Source organism: Labeo rohita, chromosome 7 (genome assembly GCF_022985175.1).
Source record: "Labeo rohita strain BAU-BD-2019 chromosome 7, IGBB_LRoh.1.0, whole genome shotgun sequence".
Classification (NCBI taxonomy): Eukaryota; Metazoa; Chordata; class Actinopteri; order Cypriniformes; family Cyprinidae; genus Labeo; species Labeo rohita.
In genome coordinates this window covers 34794061-34818474 of record NC_066875.1, presented here as the reverse complement: position 1 = coordinate 34818474, position 24414 = coordinate 34794061, and the positions used below count along the sequence as shown (strand labels likewise).

Sequence of the window (24414 nt, the reverse complement as noted above, 5' to 3'; positions counted from 1 at the left end):
ACGTAATAGTCTATGCTACGTCGAGACGTACGGGACCACGATTGAGCATGACGTATGTGGCACGGCGTGCAAGAACAGTTGAGTCGGTTCGTTCAAACGAACTGTTTGAAAGAACCGATTCGCGGAATCGAGCCGGACTTCCCGTCACTAAAGCGGAGTTAGGGTAGCGTCATCAGCATCAGCGCGCATGCGCTCCGCGCATTAATGTCTACAAAAGATCTCTTGCATAAAGAATTTACAAACAATTAATTCCCTCTTCTAACAAGCAATAGCGAATGTTTTGAGTTTACGTTTTCGAAAAGTGTTTTTCTTGTAATATCTGCAGAACTTAACAGCTTTGCCTCTGACATCAGGGCAAGATGTTCAGATGTTGTTGCCATGACAAAACAGGGGGCTGATTCAGGTTTCCATGGTAACGGAGATATGGTGAATTAAGGAACTTCAGTCCTTCATGATATAGTAAAACCCAGATTCATGCTGCTCTGGTTTCGTCATTCATTGCGACATGGCATCTGATATTACGATGTCATTTGTACAACGTCACTGCCAGCTCCTGTTAGGCGTAACGTTACATTTATATTAAACTATTTTTTTAATAGCGTATCTTCACATTTCACTTATCTGAAAATGCTGTAATGTATTTGACTTTTTGTTATTGCCAAATTTTGAACACAAGATGTCGCCAGCTCCAAAGTAATTTAATAAAGAAGAAAACTAAAACATGTTCACTTATGGTCGCTTTTATTACAAAAGAAAACATTTGAATAAACTTCACGAAAATATAGCCTTCGACAATAAATTAATATAAATACAGTAAAATACAACTTTTTAAAAACATATATAAGCACATTAAACAGATAAAAAAAAAAGCATACAAATTAATTCACTCTTCAAATTATTAGTGCATGTAGAACCTCCGTCTGCTGAGGCTGTAAATTTGTACATTACATGTTCCTGATCTTTCAGACATACGTTTTAAACAGTATTGCTTTCTTTTTATAGGATAGATCTGTCCTCCCTCATAACAGAGGACACATACTGTATAAACATTTATACACTTCTTATTAAAGTTTGGCAGGTCAAGCGATGCTCAAATGACAGATACAGAAGGTTTTGCATTTTTCCCCTCCCAATTTCATTTTAAAACAGAACTCTTTTGTCTTCAGTAGTATATTGTGTGCAGACTTGCTGGCGGTTTCCTTGGTCCTTCTGGTTTGTATGGTTACTTCAGGCATAACCTTGGTCTGTTAGTGTTCCTGAGGCTGGTTCACTTGACCGCTAAACAACAACGCACCTGTAAAGTTAACCAAAGGATATTAATATAAAACAACAGCCAACTAAAATCAAACAAGAGACCTGTCCAGATGATAAAAAAAAAAGGAATGAAATGAAAGCACAACTGACCAGTGGGTTTATGTTGAACGAGGAAATAGAAGGGTCTATCCAGTGTGATCTCCTCTACCGCCATGCGAGAGTAGATGATAGCCGCTGGAGAAACAGAAAAAATAAATAAGTAAAATATGCATTTTGGTTTCACTAGAACAAGTGTTAATGCCATTAAATAACTGTTGTTGTGTATTGGAATTCAGTGTTTGTACCTGTGGCAGATGAACCTTTGGTTCCTTCTTCATTCACCTCAAGTTTAACTTTCTGAAGGACCTTGGATACACATAAAGGTTCCTCAGCTAATTGGACAAAGAGAGAGAAATGTTTTTATTAGATTTATCAAAAAAAAAGAATGAGTTAACATTTATCTATTTAACAAAACAGCTACATCATTGCCAAAAGTCAAATCAGACAATTTCCAATACTCACTGGTAATACGAGAGAAATCAGCTTTGTTCTGGCTGAAAAGGTCTCCAAGACCCATCTTGCTCAGTGTGGACTTCAGATCAGTTTCTGTATCCATGGAGAACCTGAGATATTATAACACACATACATTAGGCCTCCTGTTTTATAATCACAATATAAAGAAAATCCCACACACATTCACAGAAATAGATCTGTTACCTTGGAATAGCAAGCTGTTTGTTAATCTTTTTTCATCTGCTTTCTCCATTGGTTAATCCTGCTGCTTCTCAGCTCTTTGTTCAAGGCCAACAGTGGTACATCCTTCTCAAACGGTATCAGCAGAAGCATACTTAGTGTCTCCCCCTCATAAGGCAGCTCAACGACATCGTAGTCCACACCGTCTTCAGTCACAAACTCACCTAGATGAAGAAAAACGTTGTAAATAATCAGTACAAAATTCTTAATTTCCTCAGAAGTTGTTTTAAACAAATCATTGACACTCACCACAGTTGAATTTTGAAGTCATAATCATCATAGGAACAGATACAGCACTGCTGTTGACTCTGTGGAATAGCTGCTCCCTAGTATGTTTCGGGTCAAAGGGCGTCTTCCAGACCCCATGGAAGTGGAGGGCATTCAACAGGACCAAGCGTGTCAGCTCATTCAACACCCCAGATGGGAGGAAGTCGGAAATCATTCCTAAGAAACAAAAACAATAAATCAGTTAAGCATCTTGTAAATTTGCATAGTGAGTGAGCTTTCATTTAATCACTTAGCAGACATTATCCAAATTGATGTATAAATGAGGAAGTACTTACCACCAGTGTGGTCGGATGTCCAGTTGTTGATCACCTGGCGGGCCATCTCTGGTTGGCTGAAGTCTATTTGGTGTGGGACGCTCTGGAAGGCTTTGGACAGGCTGCGCCTAAAAACCTTTTCCAGGATTATCTTCCGGTCAACCATGACACCACTGGCCACTTCTACCCCATCTTCACTGGCCAGATCTCTCTGAAGAAGCCTTTGTAGTTTTGGCATTCCTCGGTCTATCCAAGAGAAAGAGAGTGTTACATACATGTAGACCTATTCTGTACAAATATTTGCTTAATTAAAATTAGATATTCTGAATTATAGTTATAATTATAGTCACCTTGCAGTGAGTAGCCCATCTTGGAGGTGAGCATTTGAAGAGTGCTGCCATAGGCACCCAGCTGAGCCATGCCAAGCACTGAAGAGATGCCATAAGGAGAGAGAACCAGATTTTTGTTGGGAGCAGACTGGACTATTTCGGAGAACACCTGGAGTCCAAAATCTGTTTGTTTCTCCTGCAAAATGTTGCACAAGCTTGACCCACAAAGGGCAACGATCAGCAGCACACTCAGACTCTGCATTCTGAATAACTGATGAAGAGAAAAGAGAGAGAGAGAGATTGGTCAGCTGTGCTAGAGATTTTATGAGAGAAAGCCAAAGTTTATTTTTGCTGAAGTACATTTCTGGTCACAATATGGGTGTGTTCACTCGGCAAAACCATGGAGACAAATAAATGCTTCAACCTACTCCAAAAGGAGAACAAGCTGCTACTTTACTTTCCCTTGTGAAACTTCTCCCTCATGTGCAAGGCACAACACCCACCACTCAAACGCTATACCATGCCATCTCTGTTTATCTATCCTGACTCACTCTGTCATGCCTCACATTCAGTTTACCTACTGAATACTATAGCACAAAAGAAACTTTGTCTATTAACACTTAACCCAAATATAACATGTATAAATTTACTGATACTGATCATTACAACTAGCAATTACATTTACACATTTCACATCTAATTCAATTCTGTCCAAAACACGTGAACAAGATATATTAGATCAAACAATCAACTACTTGAGCTGCATGCTACAAAAAAAAACTTAACTTCAGAAAGTTTAATCATTACACATAGGTTATAAAAGTTTGCGTCGATTTGCGGTACGCGGCAAAACAAGAGCTTAAAATTACCTGAAAGAAGCTTTTCTGAAAGAGAGAAGGCTGGAAGCGTTTCTTTGTAGATGTAACGTGTTATTGTAATCTTCAGTCCAATGCAAGTCTAAAGCTGCTCTTGTGTGTCTGCGAGTTGCTCAGTCGCTATTTAAAGGATTGAGCCCTCCCTTCAGACGCGCTCACACTAGCGGAAGTTATGAAGTCATTCTTGTCTGCCTTTCAGTCCCCCTCTCCCCTTTTTTCACACAGACAAACATAAACACTTTTTTCACCCAGTCTCTTTTCTTGTCTGTCTCTCCTGTTTTTTTACAGGACTGTTAAACAACTAAGTCATAGCTAGTTTAGTCTACGGCATAAGTCATTGGCAGTTTTGGCGGCGTAGCAGTCTTTAAAGCCTTGAACATGTTTCTTTGTATTAGAAAACTCTCACATATGTTTATGTGTCATTATTTTAATAATCATTATTTAATTATCAGTTACTGACTTCAATACACATCAATATAGCTTACAAATATAGGCTATATCGTAATACTGAAACTGCAGTTAATTACAATTACTCAAGAACAGAACGTGTTTGAGTAAGCACATATACTTCATTCATTTTAGGGCTGGATGTTTGTGCCAAAAATAAAAGTTGACATAATCCATCCCCCTTATCACTCTGTTCAGCAACCACAAAGGCTGTAAAAATAAGAAATATTCTTCATCGGGAGTAATTAAGAACATTAGGCTGAAGCATTGACTCACCTTTGGGAAAAATGACACATCACATGACCATATTTGGTTCTACCAAAAACGCATTCCTTCACACATGCTCATAAGGAAGGCCACATTCTCTGAGCATAAGGAATAGCTTGGCGTCTGGGGACAGAAGGACAGGAGACATGGAAAAACTACTGATGAAATCACTTTGAACTATGCTTCAAGTCATGTCTAATGATCCCTGGTATGAGCTTTATCATCAAGGTCAACGTCCAAGGCCGGACGCAGACTGAATGTGTAAAGAAAGTCTGCAGAGAAGCATGTCTATAAAACAGGGAAAACGCACACATAAGCCAGGTACTTCGTGTGAGGAATGTTGAAGTACTTACCAACTGTTTTACTGAAATACAACATCTGTCTCCTTAGCAACTAAATGTAAAGCCAGCTAGAGCTTTAAAGGACCAGACAATGAAGTGTCAAAATGAAAAATCACAGGTCATAAAGTTTGTATACTCTGCATACAAACATTATGTCATGCTTTAATTACATTCACAGACGTTTTTACGTCTTTGTTTTCAAGTCTTGCGTGCAAGTTCTAAACAGTCAAATACGTTGTTAAATGTACTGTAATATCTCCTCTCTCTTGCTTTATGTCTGAATGAATTTTCACTTCATTTCCACTAACATAATGGCCTATATAAAAATTCTGCTTTATCATGAATTATTTTATTGTTACCGTAACAGTGACAGAGTACTGATGTGGTACAGTAACATTTTACTTTTAACTTGCCCGTATTGATATGTCATGTTGCCATAACTGAGCCACTCCTCCAGTAAACTAAATGGAAAATTGGACTCACAGCACTTGTAAGGAACGCCAACTCCATTTTCTACTGGAATAGGCATGAGAATCCAGTTAGCTTAGTTTTACTGGCAGACAGTCAAGAAAAGTTTTGGGAAGGGAACAAACCAAAACCACATTTTGGAAGATTAAATGCTTTTATGCAATAGTCAAAAACTCCAGTTTCCCACCCAAGAAGAAAAAAAGCTGAGTAAAACTGATGATGTTAATTAACCATAAAAACAATATTCACCCACATAATAATACATTATTTTAATATACAGAACATAATCGTCATTTCATGTTGTTGTTGTTGGGGTATCTTTGTTAGCATGTATATGCGTAATTAAAAATCAAACATGGGTCTCACTATGTGGTGGTCTCCTGGATTTTTTAAAGACGTTGTCGTCATGTTTCTCAATCAAGCAAATGTAATGATATTTCCTGCATTTGGTTGCAACATCCACTATGACAAATCCACCACTAACATGTCTAGATTCCGTAAATCTTTTCTCTCTTTTCCTAAATGTAAACTTCAACTGACTTGATTTGTTTTCTTGTAAATATTGCAGTATATCACTAAAATACATTTTAGAGCTTTGAAATAAACTAATTTATTTCTATAGGTAGATTTTTCCCCTTCAACATCTAATTGGAGTAATATTCTTAATGTGTTTTGTCAGTTGTCATAATCCAGCATTGTACTATATTATATATCTTGTTGGGTGGGTACACTGTTAAAAATAAATGTGCTTTGAAAGGTTCTTCACAGCGATGCCATAGAAGAACCATTTTTGGTTTCACAAAGACCAAACCATTCAGTCAAAGGTTCTATAAAGAACCATCTCTTTCTTACCTTTTTATAATTTGAAGAACCTTCTTTCACCACAAAGAATCTTTTGTGAATTCTTCAGATGTTAAAGGTTCTTTATGGAACCCTTTTTATGGCATCATGAAGAACCTTTTTTTTTAAGAGTGTAGGCCTGTTCTTTCTTAAGCCTATACTCTCAAATTGCAGCATTGTTTTATTCTGTTGTCTGGGAGATCAACTAACATGATGAAAATATTGAAATGTTTTGTTCGTGGTCATTATGACTACTAACTGATAAATAGCTGAAGAGTGGGCGCAAGACACCAGATGTGTTTAAGGAGAACCTAGTGCAACACAAATGTGGGCGCATCTTGCTGTTGAGAAAGGGAGATATCTTAGCGATCTTGAAAGTAAAACTGACTGTAAAACATCTTTTCAGAAACATGAAATAACTGTATCAGAGCCACTGAAGAATATTATTCATTTATATACAGAGACACAGGACCAAATATGAACTCAATGAATAAATTAAAAATGCTATACAAAAAAAAAAAAAGAACCTACATCTACTCTCTGTCTATAAGCAAATTCTGCTGATGTATTTGCATCTGTACTACAATCTGGTTGATCAGAAACTTGCTTAACTTTTATGCAGGGTCCATGGAAAATGCCAGCCATGCTGATTAAGGCTCTTCAAAGTGAAATATCTTGATTATGTGGATTTAAGGAATCTATTCTAGACTAAAATGTGCTGATAAAGTGATAAAAACAGGAAATTACAAAGGTGAAATGCTTCCCAGATGTTCATAGCCTTTGTTGAACTTTATAGCCTAGAAATCTTGGATGTTACCTCATGCCTCTTTTACTGGCACAAATCTTGTTTTCCTCATTTCAAATTGCACAAGTAGGCATCTGACAGGTCATCCCATTCAGTGAACCCAAGTTTTCAAGAAGCTGCTAACTGCTATGTCCTTATCGTTCCTGACCCCCGTTGAAAGAAATACAGCATATGCTGGTTAGGTATGTTGTGAAGCATGGTAGCTGGTATAAGATGGTTCTTATTTGGTCATGAGCTGGTTTAAGCTGATCTTGAGCTGCTTATAAACGGGTCCTTAGCAGGTCTTGAGCAAGTAGCTCTTGGCTCAGAACCAGCTTAAACCAGCTCATGACCAACTAAGGATCATCTTAAACCAGCTCAAACCAGCTACCATACTTCAGAACATACACTCTAAAAAATGCTGGGTTAAAACAACAAGGCATTTCCATCACAGCTGTTGGGTTGTATAGTTTCAGCGGTCAGTGAAATTGACCCAGCAAGGTTACACAAACTACCCAACACTGGAAAAATAACCCAACATAATGACCCAACAGGCATAACCCAGTAATTGGGTTAAAAAAATAACCCAGCGTAACCCAGAGTGTACCTAGCCAGCATATGCTGTTTTTTTAAACAGGCCCTAGCTTTGTGTTTTGGAGAGCATAAGGAGAGCTGGGACCGTAAAAATGCAACAACCCAGCAGCTGTCTGCTTCTTTGTGTGAGGAGGAACACTGCCAGAGCCCTACAAAATGACTTCTAGCAGGCTACTGGTGTGCATGTTTCTCACCAAACTGTCAGAACCAGACTTCCTAAGGGTGATATGAGGGCCTGACATCCTGTAGTGGGGATCTGTGCTCACATACCAGCACCATGCAGCTTGATTGGCATTTGCCAGAGAACATTAGAATTGGCAGGTCCAATGCTGGCTCTTCAAGGATGTGAGCAGATTCACACTGAGCACATGTGACAGACGTGAAAGAGTCTGTAGATGCTGTGGGGAACATTATACTGCCTACAACATCATCCAGCATGATTAGTTTGGTGGTGGGTAATCTGAGAGGAATGTACTAGCCAACGGTACTCTTCCTGCTGATGAATTCCTCAGGGCCACTGTCAGACTTTACACTGGTGCAGTGGGCCTTGGGTTCCTCCTGGAGCATGACAATGCCCGGCCTCAATTGGCCAGAGTGTGTAGGCAGCAATCGAGAACCTCTGGGATGTTATGTATCTGAGCATCCAAAGCCAGCAAGTAACACCACAGACTGTCCAGGTGCTTACTGATGCCTTGATCCAGGTCTGGCAGAAAAACCCCCTAAGGCACCATCCATCATCTTATCAGGAGCACGTCCAAACATTGTCTGGAGTAAATACAGGCACGTGGGGGCCATACACACTACTGACTTGAGTTTGAGTTGGTGATGAAATTCATTCAAGTTGGATCTGCCTGTAATTTCAGTGTTTTTCTTTGTGATTTTTAATTCAGCCCTCAGTGGGTTGATGATTTTGGCTTTTTTTTGTCACATCATTTTATTATCAATAAATTACATAATGTAAGTAATGATTTTCAAATTTAATATATTGTTAATTGAGATCCAAATTTGTGATTTAAGTGTTTCCTTAATTTTTTTGAGCAGTGTATATACAGTATCTCACAAAAGTGAGTACACCCCTCACATTTCAGCAATAATTTTTGTATATAGGGACAATACTATAGAAATGAAACTTGGATATGTTTTAGAGTAGTCAGTGTGCAGCTTGTATAGCAGTGTATATTTACTGTCCCCTGAAAATAACTCAACGTACAGCCATTATTGTCAAAATAGCTGGCAACAAAAGTGAGTACACCCTATGTGGTAACAGCACTATGTCATTTAACCATGCAAAGCCACATGTCCTATTCATCATGCTCATGTTTTCTCTGCTTGACAGGACCATAGAAAGTTGTGTATCTTGAATTAAAGCAGGTAAGATTTGGTGTTTTGAGTACAATTCTCTCATACTGACCATTGGATGTTCAACAAGGCACCTCATGGCAAAGAACTCTCTGAAGATGTGAGAATTACAATTGTTGCTCTCCACAAAGATGGCCCAGGCTATAAGAGGTTCAGTATGTTGCATCAGCAGGCAATGTTAATGTGCCATTTCCCAAACAATCCAATATGGGGAATATTATTAATAGACCAGAAAAACTTGAAATTGACATAAGTGATTTTTCATCAAAGAGATACAGAGAAACGAGTCCAAGAGATCCAAGAGGGTTATAAAAGAAGAGGAAAGAAGGAAAAGTCAGAAGCAAAGAGGAGAAAGAACCTTTCTGATGATTTTTAAACTGAGGGGATTAATTCAGTTAAACAGAAAACAAGAGGATATAAACAAGAGAATAATAAAGTTGTTGAGAGAATTAATTGCTTTGAACGATTTTTATTCTGAATTAAATTATGTTATGGTTGATTTGGAAATATTAAGAATTCAAACCACTGCTCTCACCTCTAAGGGTTATTAAAATGTAAAGTGTATGTGAGAGGTGAGAACAGCTCAAACCAAATGTTGTTATATTGTAAAGGGGATGCATTTGCAACATGTTTGCAGATGGACCTCCTAAAAAAGATGATTGCTTGTATTTGATTTTTCTTAGCTATAAAGATATGTTGCATTTGAGCGGAGAAGTATGATGTTGCAATATAGGGAAGTATATTTTTGCTTGAGCTACTAACAGTGTTCAACTATGATCAGATTGGGTGTGCTTGATTGCAATTTAAGATAATGTATTTGTACAGTCTGAGTTTGTGATCCATGTTGCAATTATCTGAGCAAGTGTGAAGCCACGCGTATCATGTATTTAGAAATTGCCATGGCAACAGGGGACCTCCACACAGAGAATGACGTGTATGTGTGTATGTATGTAACAAATGCTTGACTTCTATGGAAGTACAAAGAGGAAACATTGTGATGCTTATGGCAGACTATAAAATGCCAGTTTTTGATCTTTCTCCCAGCCACACCTCAGGTGAAGACTTTCTTGCTGTAATTTTCAGTTTATTGCTTATGAGTTATTGTTTTATTAAACCAAAACCATGTCATATGGTGATTTGTTTAAACCTCTCTTAGAACAAGACTCAGTGTGATTTATTTCTTATAACCAATTATCTGAACCTGAAAGAATTCTTATTAAGCTCTAAGTGACCGGACCTGGCTGATCTAGTCAGGACATCATCAGAGAATATTTAACGGTTGACTACGCACACAATCCATCAGGTGAGAGCTATTTCATCCATGGCAAAAAATTGGTTTAGGTAGTTCAGTACCGAGGTGGAATATTACAGTACTGTGGCCAGGGTCATACAGAGGTTCTCCAAGACGGGTTCCATTCGGAATAGGCCTTGCAAGGGTCAATCAACGAAGTTGAGTACTCGTTTTGTGCGTCAGGTGCAGAGCCTGGCTTCAAAAAACAGATGCATTAGTGCTGCCAGCATTGCTTTAGAGGTTGCAGAAGTAGAAGGTCAGCTTGTCAGTGCTCAGACCATACGCTGCACACTGCAACAAGTCGGTTTGCATTGGCGTCATCTGAGAAGGAAGCCTCTTCTGAAAGCTGGCTTACAAGAAACCCCGCAAATAGTTTGCTGAAGACAACCTGTCCAAGAGCATGAATTACTGGAACCATGTCCTACGGTCTGATGACACTAAGATAAACTTGTCTTGCTCAGATGGTGTCCAGCATGTGTGGTGAGGAGTACCAAGAAAATTGTGTCTCTCCTACAGTCAAGCATGGTGGTGGTAGCATGATGGTCTGGGGTTGCATGAGTGCTGCTGGTACTGGGGAGCTGTGGTTCATTGAGAGAAACATGGATTCCATTATGTACTTTACATTTCTGAAGCACAACATGATGCCTTTCCTTCAGAAACTGGGCCGAACGGCATGATAATGACCCCAAACACCACCAAGATGGCAACTGCCTTGGTGAGCAAGGTGCAGGTTAAGGTCATCTGACCTGAACCCTATTGAGCACATATGGGGCATCCTCAAGCGGAAGGTGGAGAAGCACCATGTGTCTAACATCCAGCAGCTCCATGATGTCATTATAGAGGATTTTCTCCATGCGCAGAATGATTAAGGCAGTGCTAGATAACAATGGTTTGACACAAAATATTGATACTACATGGACACAGTTTTGACAAGTTCACTTAGGACGTACTCACTTTTGTTGCCAGCTGTTTTGAAAATAATGGCTGTATGTTGAGTTATTTTTAGGGGACAGTAAATATACACTGCTATACAAGCTGCACATTGACTACTCTAAAATATATCCAAGTTTCATTTCTATAATATTGTCCCTTGAGAAGATACTAAAATGATTGCTGAAATGTGAGGGGTGTATTCACTTTTGTGAGATACTGTATTGTATCATTATAACAGTAGCCAGATGTGTTTAAACATAAATGATTCTTTGGAGGTCTCCTTTTTTAATCATGAGGAGATGAGTAAGAGGAAAAGGTTGAGGGAAACAGCGGGGGAAAGGATGAGTGGGTAACAAGGCATGTTGTGTAAGTGGGACACGGGTATTCCCTCAACCCTGACACTTGCATGGATCGCCAGTCATAAAAAGTGATGACCTGCAGCCTAAACTGATGATGAGTTTATATTCTGCAAAGAAAATTAAAGTTAATTCAGCAAGAAAATGCTCAGAGAAGAGTTTCAGTTTTTAGCAAGTACTAAATACAATGTAAAGCATAAATGAGAAGTTGACAAATAGGTCCTTATTCTTCATTAACCTAATGACATAACGTTTAAACAACTCCAGCTTAAAGGATAAAGCCATTTTATACAAATCTTAAAGATTAATTTGTTATACCAAAGGATTCACAAATGTAATAATGTACTAATATGGAGACTAACAAACAACAAGTACATTTGAAGCACAAAGCTCTTGCCAAAGAGATAAGGCACAGGATATGACCAATGAGGAGAGAGTGTTAAATTAGACAAAAGCATGTCCTGTGTCTCGACCTTGAGCTCCAAGAGTCACAACAAATTTATATATCCAAGGTTACCAAAACAGCTTGTACTTACATGTAATGAGTGAGCAAAGCGCTTTAGGGAGTAAACAGGAAAGCTGAACCGTTCATTAGGACATGCCGTGAACTCTTTAATGCTTCCATGAAATTGCGTATTTTTGTAAAGGGGTGATGAGTGTTGTTAATGGGAAGCATGGAATTTTTTTGAAGGCCAAACAATGACTGAATATTTTAAAATAGATATGCTTGATGTTTTTCAGTTGAGAAATGTTGAGCAAGCCTCTTTTGGTCAATGCCTCCAAAACTTTTAGAAAATTGCCAAATTATAAAAATTAGACTCATAACTATGTATATTCTGTATAAAAACAGAAAAAAGTAATATTATTTATTAAATATTATTGCAATTTTGAATATACTTTAAAATAACATGAACCTTTAAAAATCATTCTAATATGCTGATTTATTATCTACCTTCTTAAAAATGAAGGTGCTTCAGGATGCCATAGAAGAACTTTTTTGTTTAAAATGGTTCCATAAAGAACCTTTAACATCTGAAGAACATATTTGTTTCACGAAAGTTTTTGTGGCAAAAGAAGGTTCTTCAGATTATAAAAAGGTAAGAGGTGTTTTTTTAAGAAGCTTTGACTGAATGGTTCTTTGTTTAACCAAAAATAGTTCTTCTATGGCATCGGTGTGAAGAACGTTTTAACACACCCTTATTTTTAAGAGTATATGTTGGCAACAGTTGTTCCAAAATATTTTTTTGGAACCTGTGATACTTTTTTCAGGATTCTTTGATAAATAAAAGTTCAAAAGAACAGCATTGATTCAAAAAAATGTTCTAACAATATGAGTCTTTACTATCACTTTTTATCAATTGAACACATCCTTGCTCAATAAAAGTATTAATTTCTTTCAAAGAAAGAAAGAAAGAAAAAAATTACTGATCCCAAACTTTGAACTGTATTATATATTGTAGATTTCTATTTTAAATAAATGCTGTTTTTAAACATTTTATTCATAAAAGAATCCTGAAAAAAGTATCACACATTGCAAAAACAATGTTAAGCAACACAACTGTTTCCAACATTGATAATAAATCAGCATATTAGAATGATTTCTGAAGGATCATGTGACCCTGAAGACTGGAGTAATGATGCTGAAAAGTCAGCTTTGCATCACAAGAATAAATTCTATTTTAAAGTATATTAAAATGTAAAAACACTATTTTAAATTGCAATACTATTTCACAATATTACTGTTTTTTCCTGTATTTTGATCAAATATATGCAGCCTTGAAGAGCAGAAAAGACTTCTTTAAAAAACATGAAAAATCTTACTGATCCCAAACTTTTGAATGGCAGTGTACATACTAATAGTTAGTTTTGATAGTTTTATTATGTCTTTTATCTGTTTAGGACATCGCTGCAACAGTAAATATAAGAGCCTTCCTTTACTGGCCAACTAAAACTAGGTTGCTAACAAAAGGCATTTTGTTCAAGGTTACATAACCGAAGGCATAACACTGCAAAACAATTATATCTGGCAAACCCAAAAGACACCAAAAGATAAACAGTTGCCTTAAAGGGTGTATGCAAAAGAAAATAATTATTCTTCGAATTTATGAAATGATTCAGACGCTGAGAGCTGAAAGCCTTGACAGCCAAAACTTGTGGTAACCTGTTTTGTGGCTGCGGTGCCTAGGAATGGAAGCTGTGGTTACAGTCAGAGTACAAACTGTGGTCAGAATTTTCTCCTCATCTGCACGCACATCCACTGCAAAATTAACTGGTATAAAAAAATCACACAAAAAAACAGTAATATATTAAGTATTCTTGCCAACAGACAAACCCCTTTTGCATTTGCAGCTTTCCATTCTGGAATTTTGACGTCAAATCTTTGACGTCAACAGTTTGAAACTGGGACTTGGTGAAAACAAACAATTCAATCTTTATATTTTGCAGATGCTACAAAATTTGGAAAATTAACGCATACTTTTATGCAAGGATGCATTAAATTGACCTAAAATGACAGTAATCACTTTTTACGGAAAAATTCAATTTCAAATAAATGCTGTTCTTTTAAGCTTTCTATTCATCAAAAATCCTGGGGGAAAAATGTATCATGGTTTCAACGAATTTCAACATTGTTAACAAACAGAAATGTTGTGAAAAAATAATAAATGAATAATTAACAATGAAGGAACGATTCTTAAGCAAGAAATATGTACATTAGACACTCATGTGACACTGAACACTAAAGTAATAATTACGGATGAAATTTCAGCTTTGTCACCAACATGAATAAATTACATTTTAAAACAAATAGTGTTTAAATTGTAATTATAGTAATATAATAAATAAATTAGCATTTGTTGAAAGTCACATTCACAAAAATAAATATACCATGTGTTTAATACATAATTACAACACTGTAGACTTGTATTCAAAATCAAAGCTGCAATATCATTTCGCTAAAAAAAAAAATCTCTGTTAGTGTCTGGGTCTTATAACATTTTTAATTTCTTAATTTTTAATTTTTTTACAGTATGCATATCAGTTTTACTCTAATGCCTTGTTGGAAGTCAGACAGCTGCAGGACTCTCAGTCCAAGCACTGATCTAAACACACACAAATGTTCACTGGATCCAGACGCTTACATAACTTAAACTTGTCTTTACCTGACAAAAATCCTTCCACATCCCTGATATCAAGGCAAATACATCTGACAGACACTGTGCTCCAGACATTTCATGAAATCAGATTTCTATGGCATTAACCAAACAAAAGCATGCAGCATGTGTGTGCATGTGTATGAGCGTCTATGACTCAGTGTTTAGCAGTCAGCACAGGAGCTGCTGATTCATATGTTTATGCTGTATATGTGCTGCTATTTGTGCTGTTCTTATCTCCTCTTACCTTGATACACTGTGTTTCCCCACAGTCACTGTCTGGGATGGTTCAGGAAGTGTTCATCCGTCTGGAGAAAACATTGTCATTAAGGAGCAACAATATCCCACCGTACACTCATGCTGACTTTTGACACGCTTTTTTTACTTGCAGTGTTGCTCGGACTGAATCATCGGCAGGTTCAGGGATGTGTGGTAAGAGAATGTGAGTTGGACAATTTTTCCTGTGGCAAAACATCATTAACTTTACTTACTAAATGCATACTTGCTTTCACAGGGATATAATAATCCACTGACCAACCCTTACCAAATATGGGCGCTGTCTTTTTCTCACAGTAAACTGTGAAAAAGAATGGTCAAAGTCAATGTTGTTCAATATTTTTCAACATATATATTTGTATATACAGGTGCATCTCAAAAAATTTGAATATCGTGAAAAAGTTAATTTTTTGTTTGTAACTTATTTCAAAAACTGAAACTTTCATATATTCTAGATTTATTACATTGAAAGTAAAACATTTCAAAAGGTTTTTTGTTTTAATTTTGATGATTAGCACTTACAGCTCATGAAAGTCAAAAATCCAGTATCTCAAAATATTCAAATATTTCCTAAGATCAATCAAAAAACGAATTTGCAAAACAGAAAAGTTCAAGTTCTTTAAAGTATGTTCCTTTATGCACTCAGTACTTGGTTGGCAGCGCATATTACAGCAAATTCCTTGCTCCTAGCACAAATTACAGCATCAGTAAAGTGTGGCATGTAAGCGATCAGCCTGTGGCACTGCTGAAGCACTATTGAACCTTCAGATCGCCTGTATATTGTTCGATCGACTGCTTCTCATCTTTCTCTTAAAAATATTGCATACATTCTCAATGGGGTTCAGGTCAGGCATGTTGGCTGGCCAATAAAGCACAGTAATACCATGGTCAGCAAACCACTTGGAAGTGGTTATTGCACTGTGGGCAGGTACTAAAGTCCTGCTGGAAAAGGAAATCAATATCTTCATAAAGCTTGTCAGCAGAAGGAAGCATAAAGTGCTCCAAAAATCTCCTGGTAGATGGCTCATTGACTTTGGACTTGATAAAACACAGTAGACCAACACCAGCAGATGTCACGGCACCCCAAATTATCACTGACTTCAGAAACTTCACACTGGACTTCAAGCAGCTTGGATTCTGTGCCTCTCCAGTCTTCCTCCAGACTCTGGGATCATGATTTTAACATGAAATGCAAAATTTGCTTTTATCTGAAAAGAGGACTTAGGACCACTGAGCAACAGTCCAGTTCATTTTCTCCTTAGCCCAGGTAAGATGCTTCTGATGTTGTTTCTGTTTCAGAAGTGGCTTGGTAGCCCTTTTCCTGGAGACATCTGAGCATGGTGACTCTTGATGCGCTGACTTCATTCGCCAGCTTCATTCCACTCCTTGTGAAGCTCTACCAAGTGTTTGAATCAGCTTTGCTTTTCCCTGTTGTTTGTGCACCTTTTCCTACCCAATTTCTTCCTTCCAGTCAACTTTGCATTTAATATGCTTTGATACAGCACTCTGTAAACAGCCACCCCTTTCAGTAATGACCTTCTGTGACTTACTCTCTTTGTGGAGGGTGTCAATGATTGTCTTCTGGACCACTGCTATGTCAGCAGTCTTCCCCATTAGTGTGGTTTCAAAGAACAAGAGATACCTGGAATTTATACTGTAGGGATGGACATTTAATGAAACTCAAACGTAAATATTCTAATATTTTGAGATACTGGATTTTTGACTTTCATGAACTGTAAGCTCTAATCATCTAAATTTTATTTTTTATTTTGCTTTACTTTTTTTGAGTTGTGCATATTATGTAATATGATGTAACGTGTAATGCATAGCAGATGATATTGTCAACTCACAAACAAAACTTTACATTTAGGTATTACTGTCTCTTTTATCTAAAGTGACTTACATTCAGTACTTACAGTACATGGCATATTTTTATTTTTGTGCTGGGCAGTAAATATTATTAAATATATTTAAAAGAGTGCAGCCTTGTTCAAGACCTTATTCAATCTGTTGAAATGCTTGCTCACATTTTCCCAGTGCTCTGGGAGATGACTCCATGAAACCACAGTGATTCACACGCTCTTTGGTGTGTGTGTTCAAGACAGAATGGAAAAGATGGACCCTTTAAATGCTGTACACAAAAGACATGCTGTTCCACAAAAGCCAACCTGAGAGAAGAAAAATTGTTGAGTTGCTTTGCCAACACCCACACAAACAAACACTTGTTTAAGGTCATTACCAAGCACACGGAGCACAAAACAAACAACTCTCTTTGCTATAATAATCAGAAGCATATGAGAATATTTTAAAAAGGCACAAAAAAAACATGGAACGAATCTAAACTGAGTCCATCTAAACAATCCTGAGCGGAACTCTGTCCTTTCTACTGAGCAAGGTCTCTTGCTTGGGAAGCTTCGGTCCTTTTGTTGACATTTTTATTGCATCATATACTTACGAAATTACTTCCTATTAATATGCATTCTAGATGAGTGTTCCATCCAATTTTGCGATTTTGAAACGGAATTCTGTGTTAGAGAGCAGACTCCACCAAGTCAGTTGAAAACACCCACACACGTGTGTGTGTGTTCCTCTGTATCTGAATCATTGTTCTTGTCAAAGATCGGCTCTCATCACCTTCCACTGTATTCATATTCTAGCTCACAGCTCTCACACACACACACACAAACATGTGGGGACTTTCCATGGACTTCTATAGTTTTTATACTGACCAAACAATATTGTCTATCCCCTAACCCAACCCTAACCCTAAACCTACCCCTTACAGGGAACATGTTTGCATCGTTACACTTTCAGATAAACAACATTTACTATTTTTAATAATTTTTTAACAATGTCAAAAATTTTAGGTTTTACTATCCTTGTGGGGACATTTGGTCCCCACAATGTAGCAAAAACAAGTACACACACACACATACATCTGGCCGCAGCAGTATGTCAATTCAGCTTTCTATCATCACTACCTACATTTTGGTGGGACTAAATAAATGTAACTGCTCTTGTTCCACATTAAATGTGAAATTATTATCACTGCAGTGTAGAATTTTCTATAAAGCATAACATTCACATTCCATTATAAATATATACCATAAATAATAAATAATTCATTTGCACAAATTGCACAGATTTATTGCACATAATGGTTTACTGTGCATAAAAAAATATATACATTTATTCTAAATATATGATATCTTTATCTAAATATATTATAGCTAAAAATAGTCAATGAAAACATTTCCAAGAGTGATGCATAGAAATTTTAAGTCATGACTCTACAAAGTACCTCTGGGACATTGTGGTACGCAGGATATTACATCACTCGGAAAACCAGTGGCTTGGACTGAAATTAGAAAAATGTGTAGAGTGGAATAGTACAGAACAGATGAGTAGAAACATCTGGAAGCAGTATTCCCATCGGGTGATCATGCCTAAAAGAATCAGCTTTCAAAAAGAGAAATTAAATTAGATTGCTGTATTAAAATTACAGCTTTAAGATTTAGACAATGTCATACTAACACTATTAAATGCGACAATTACAAAAATCACTGGTAATTACATGGGATTAATTAATTATTTGATTCCTAAAGAGTATTTTGCCATTGTTAAATACGTTGTGGGGCTGACACTGTGGGACTGTGCTTTAACCTGCATAATTTACCTTTTAGTTTTTGGCCATGTGACATAAAAGATATGTTTGATATGAATCCTGTCACTTTCTTCTTTGATGATTCAAGCTTCCAAACAGAACATAGCGCCGCGGTGAACAACAGAATGTGAAAGCTGTTAGACTGAGAGGATGAAATTCCTGAACGATGTTGGTGAAGCGGTTTAATGAATAATTCGTGGTCTCTCTTTATCTCCCCAGTAGACCCTATATCTGGGATGGCGACATCAGTGAAAGTTACTTGCATGGAAAAAAAACCACAGTGACTCAGAATTTTGATTGGATAGTGTGTCTGCATTGTTTCAGTTATGAGTGTGTGTGTGTGTGTGCACGCACAGCACGTCGGTTAATCCAGTGTTCCACTTTCTAAAATTTCCAGTGCGTCAGATTGTGATGTAGGATTACAAAATGTTAAATTGTGATGAGTTGCGGTCCGTCATATTAAACCGCCTGCTCTAGGTCATGTAGGTCGTGCTGCCACCGTGTGGCTTGAGAATTATTTGCTGTGTTGCACTATTAGCATTAGCTTCGTAAATGATATAAACAACCGCAGTAATGCAGTTGCTTTTCACGGGTCTTACATGCTGTTGTAACATGATCGAACTTCTAAATAATGTACTGCATCAAAGCTGTTAGAGCTAACTGACAAAATATATTTAAAACTCATAAATCACTTAAAAGGCGCGCGCGTGTGTGTATGTATTTAGCTGGAACTCATGTCAACGTGCATCAGAATTACATTTGTACACTTTCTAATTACAGGATTACAGAAAAGTTACGGGATTCCAAAGTCCAAATGTTCAGAGTTTTAGAAATGAGTGCAATGAGGTCATGAGTAGTGATTATATATGCTGACAATGACAGTCTTGATGTCAAAATTTCAACGTGTCGACACATGGCGCCGTGGCTTAGTTGGTTAAAGCGCCTGTCTAGTAAACAGGAGATCCTGGGTTCGAATCCCAGCGGTGCCTTTTCTTGGCTCTGTGTAGTAAAATTTAATTAAGCCAGACATTCATTGACTGCTGTGATTGTGGTTATGCTTTTGGAAGAAGTACTGAATATGTATGAAAATATGCCAGTTGTCATATTACTCTTCAGTTCATGACTGCTTTAACCTGTAATGAACACAGTTTTTCTAATTGGAAGAGCAAATTACAAGTACATACAGTTTAAGTCAAAAGTTTACATACACCTTGGGATCATACTAAATGCATGTTATTGTTTATTTAGTACTGACCTGAATAAGATGTTTCACATAAAATACATTTACATATAATTTTTTTTTTAAATGACCCCATTCAAAAGTTTACATACTTAATACTGTGTTACCTGTGTGATACGCAGCTGTTTTCTTGTTTTTTTTTTTGTTTAGTGATAGTTGTTCATGAGTCCCTTGTTTGTCCTGAACAGTTAAACTGCCTGCTGTTCTTCAAAAAAAAAAAAAAATCCTTCAGGGTCCCACTAATTCCTTGGTTTTTCAGCATTTTTGTATATTTGAACCCCTTCCAACAATGACTGTATGATTTTGGGATCCATCTTTTCACACTGAGGACAACTGAGAGAACTATTACAACTATTACAGAAGGTTTAAACACTCACTGATGCTCAAGAAGGAAAAACAATGCATTAAGAGCTGGGGGTGAAAACTTTTTGAATTCGAAGATCAGGGTAAATTTAACTTATTTTCTCTCCTGGGGAACATGCAAGTATCTTCTGTAACTTCTGAGGGGCAGTACTAAATGAAAAAACATATTTCAGCAAAATAAGAAACATGTACACATCTTCATTCTGTTCAAAAGTTTACATCCCCAGCTCTTAATGTATCGTTTTTCCTTCTGGAGCATCAGTGAGTGTTTGAACCTTCTGCAGTAGTTGTATATGAGTCCCTCAGTTGTCCTCATTGTGAAAAGATGGATCTCAAAATCATACAGTCATTATTGGAAATGGTTCAAATACACAAAAAATGCTGAAAAAAAACAAAGGATTTGTGTGACCTGAAGGATTTTTCTGAAGAACAGCAGGCAGTTAAGGACACTGTTCAGGACAAACAAGGGACCCATGAACAGCTATCACTAAACAAAACAAAAAACAGCATTAAAAATCAAGTGTATGTAAACTTTTGAATGGGGTAATTTTTATAAGTTTAACTATTTTCTCTTGTGGACTGTATGTAAATATAATTTATGTAAAATATCTTATTGAGGTCAGTACTAAATAAAAAAATAACATGCATTTTATTTTAATAATTTATAAAATAATTTTGCAAAATTTTGCAAAAACATTTTGCAGATTCTGCAAGGTTTCTAAACTTTTGAGTTTAACTGAACACTTGATAAGTATTTCCCCAAACTTTAATGTACTAGAATGGCATCACCAAGGCCCAAGACCAACATCAAATCTGGAATTTCTTCTTTTAAACTCACAACTTGCTAGAAAAAAAAAAATAAAAAAATAAAAAAATGTTCATTACAAACAGATATGTGGTTAACTACTCTAACCATCTGACATCCATAATAATTTACCACATTTAACAAAGCAAAAATTAAATCTTTAAAAGTATCCCATGGAACCTGCTTAGAAGAATAGTTCACCCAAAACAAAATTTCTGTCATCTTTTACTTAACTCGTCGTTACAAACCAACCTATGACTTTCAAAAGAGAATTTTAGATGATGCTGGTGATATATTTTTTCCTCAAAAAGATATACGGGTTTGGAATCACATGGTGGTGAGAATTTTAATTTTTGGGTGAACAATCCCTATAAGTGTCCCTTGGGGAACACATACCATTGGCTGGTGATTTTTAGATCAATGAATTGCTATTTTAAAACAATGTAAGTGCACACTGTTTATATTCATTTATGGTTTATTTAAAAAGTAGCTTATTACAACAAGAAGATTAAATATATATATTTTTAGGCATACTCTATGGGGGCTCAGCTCATAAAAACAAGAATATGATTAGACATTTTTTTAAATAATTGCAAAAAGTATTAGTACTAAACAATTTGTTAATATCCTAATTGTGCTTGCTACAGTGGTATGTTTTTTAGCACCTTAATGATGGTGTATTGTTTTCCCATCACAGCTTACATTTGTTTTTTAACAGCCAGAGGCTTCTGCAGCTCCTGGCCATGCAAATCGTGCACCTTCCACTCCATGTTATCCAGGACAGTGTAGTTGTGGGTCTTGTAATTGAGCATGTCTCGGGCACGGAACACCTTGTTGGATTCGTACAGGTTACTCCAGTATCGTGGGAGGGGTTTGAATCCCCCCAAGCGGGCGAGCTCGTCATTGTAGGCCCATTGCTCAGAATCCAGTTTAAGGATATGGCGGGTAGCAATTCCACGGGCATGACGGGCAGCAATGTCCAGCTCGACATCTTTCTCCATATCCTCACGGGATGGCAGGCAGAAAGAACCATCCAACACTGACAGGATAAACTTAGTCTGGGGAAGAAGTGAGGAAACAATTTGAAGATATAACAAAGACCCTCAGTCACACATATTTCCTTACACAAAATATCCTTCGCTTTGCAACTGACCTGAACATGGAAATGTGGGAAGGGGCATATAGCTCTGCAGATGCCTACTATAAAGAGTGAAGGGTAGGCTGGGGGTATTAGGAACTTATAAAGAGGCCAGACGAGGTGCTCCTGCACATTCACACCCACTTTCTTATCCAGGAATGGGAAGGTGAAGTTGTAGCCTGTACAAAACAAAAACACTTCTGGCTGGGCCCTCTCCCCATTTTTGAACTCGAGAGTGCCATCATCCAGTACAGAGGTTACTGGAGGAGCCTGCTGGACTCCTGGAGGAAGGGGGCAGGTCAAAGGCCGCTGTCCATGACTCAGGATAACCTGGAGGTAAATAATAGTACAAGATAAGCAAGGAATTCCAGATAAAATGCTTTTGATGGCAGTTTTTATGGCTGCAGTAAGCATACCATTATACCAAAAGCACAAAGTAAGTTAGTTTCTTTTGTCACAAATCTGAGTATAAACAAATATATTAAAGACTGGAATACATTACATAACAGATAGGCACGATACACTTGTCAAATGATTCGGACATCATAATCTAAACGATTGTAGGGCCCTAGGAAATCCATTTTATTTTTTCTCAAATTCCATTTAATTTGTTTCCAAATTCCATTTTTTCTGTTTAAATTTTTCTGAATTCCATTTTTCTCTATTTAAAATTTTCTACACTCTGTTTTAATGGTTACATGAAATTTTTTTTATTATATTAATCAAAAAGCATGTATAATTAATTCAAATCATGGAACTTACACAATTTAACAGTAATTTATTAAAATCAATTGTGTTCATGTACTCATACATTGAGGCGGCAGAGGCTTCATTATGTGTGCAGTAAACAAAAAACGCACATCTGCGCCATTTATTCACAGAGACGCAGGATTCACGCAGTCCATATTGATCCTTTTGATTTAAAGGATTACTCCACTTCAAAAATAAAAATTTCCTGATAATTTACTTACCCTCATGTCATTCAAGATGTTCATGTCTTTCTTTCTTCAGTCACAAAGAAATTACGTTTTTGGAGGAAAACATTCCAGGATTTTTCTCCATATAGTGGACTTCAATGGTGCTCAACGGAATGCAGTTTCAGTGCAGCTTCAAAGGGCTCTAAACGATCCCAGCCGAGGAATAATGGTCTTATCTAGCAAAATCTGTTATTTTCTAAAAAAAAAAATAATAATTTATATACTTTTTAACCTCTTGTTTAACTCCAGTTCAAGACAGTTAGGGTAGGTCGAAAAACTCCCATCTCATTTTCTTTTCCAACTTCAAAATCGTCCTACATCACTGCAGAAGTACTGACCCAGTAAACATGCAAAGAAGGTCAAACACCCTTTACAAAAAAGGTAAATCAGCAATGTAGGATGATTTTGAAACTGGAGGAGAAAATGAGATGGGAGTTTTTCGACCCACCCGACTGTCTTGAACTGGAGTGCACAGAGTACGAATGCGCATAACAGAGCTAGACAAGGCAAGCATTTGAGGTTAGGAAGTACATTTTTTTTGTTGTTGTTAGAAAATAACTGATCATTTTGCTAGAGAAGACCCTTATTACTCAGCTGGGATCACCTTTGAAGCTTCACTGAAACTGCATTTTTAACCTTCAAACCATTGAGCACCACTGAAGTCCAAAAAAAGTTTTCCTCAAAAAAAAAAACAAAAAAAGTTTCTTTGTGACTAAAGAAAGAAAGGCATGAATAGCTTGGATAACATGAAGGTGAGTAACTTATCAGGAAATTTTTATTCTGGACGTGGAGTAATCCTTTAAGTCTACTGACCTACTTTTGATTTATTTATCCAAAATTTGGCAAATTCTGTGACATTCCGCATTATACAGAAATTTCCATTTTTAAGACTGGATTCCGTGATTATACACGGAGTATACAGTTACTCACGCTTTTGTTGCGACATCACTGTCGGATTCAATATAGGCGGCACAGCATCGTCTTTTAGTTTTAATCTTTTTGAAAAATTCGAATTGTGTCGCTCTGGTTACTGATGTAACCTTAGTTACCTGAGATAAGGGAACGAGCATTAGGTCACTGACGCTATGGGTAATTGTAAACAGGCAACAGGCAGCGATGTCAATCTTCTTCTGCAGAGGTGCTGCATAATCTACCTATTACATTAAACATAGGAACATTCCAAAAGCTGTCGTTTTGACAGACTGCCTTCAGTATAACATGTTTTTAGACTAACAACAAAGGTTTGAGTTCTAAAACTTACAGGATGTTTTCTATACGTCAAAAGATCAAGGCAATTTTGGTTTCTCAGTTCATCACCCCTTTAAGT

The 24414-nt window shown here is 36.9% G+C and overlaps 2 protein-coding genes, 1 long non-coding RNA gene and 1 other non-coding gene across 8 annotated transcripts in view; 1 reads left to right on the top strand and 3 right to left on the bottom strand.

The window, feature by feature from the left end:
- Positions 1 to 724: 724 nt before the first annotated feature.
- On the bottom strand, positions 725 to 3925 carry serpine1 (serpin peptidase inhibitor, clade E (nexin, plasminogen activator inhibitor type 1), member 1). The gene is given in 10 exon segments (XM_051115869.1): positions 725 to 1294; positions 1405 to 1488; positions 1599 to 1685; positions 1816 to 1916; positions 2011 to 2042; positions 2044 to 2210; positions 2296 to 2490; positions 2610 to 2834; positions 2939 to 3188; positions 3787 to 3925. Coding segments are annotated over 9 exon segments (1179 nt in total). The 5' UTR covers positions 3180 to 3188; positions 3787 to 3925; the 3' UTR covers positions 725 to 1247.
- Positions 3926 to 4433: 508 nt separating this feature from the next.
- Positions 4434 to 17158, bottom strand: LOC127168793 (uncharacterized). The gene is made up of 4 exons (XR_007828140.1): positions 16928 to 17158; positions 15169 to 15201; positions 14872 to 15085; positions 4434 to 4629 (listed from the first exon to the last, which is right to left on the bottom strand). It is a non-coding gene; the product is annotated as an uncharacterized LOC127168793 (long non-coding RNA).
- A 2321-nt stretch (positions 17159 to 19479) lies between these two features.
- trnat-agu (transfer RNA threonine (anticodon AGU)) lies at positions 19480 to 19553 on the top strand. The gene has a single exon. It is a non-coding gene; the product is annotated as a tRNA-Thr (tRNA).
- A 1865-nt stretch (positions 19554 to 21418) lies between these two features.
- Positions 21419 to 24414, bottom strand: part of zgc:77439 (uncharacterized protein LOC378987 homolog) — a 6452-nt gene continuing 3456 nt past the window's right edge. For all 5 annotated transcript variants that reach the window (XM_051115959.1, XM_051115960.1, XM_051115962.1 and 2 more), the window contains exons 7-8: positions 22126 to 22440; positions 21419 to 22030 (exon numbers count right to left, since the gene is read on the bottom strand). In XM_051115959.1, coding sequence (XP_050971916.1) covers positions 21671 to 22030; positions 22126 to 22440 — 675 coding nt within the window. In that variant the 3' untranslated portion in view covers positions 21419 to 21670. The remainder of the gene's footprint in view (positions 22031 to 22125; positions 22441 to 24414) is intronic.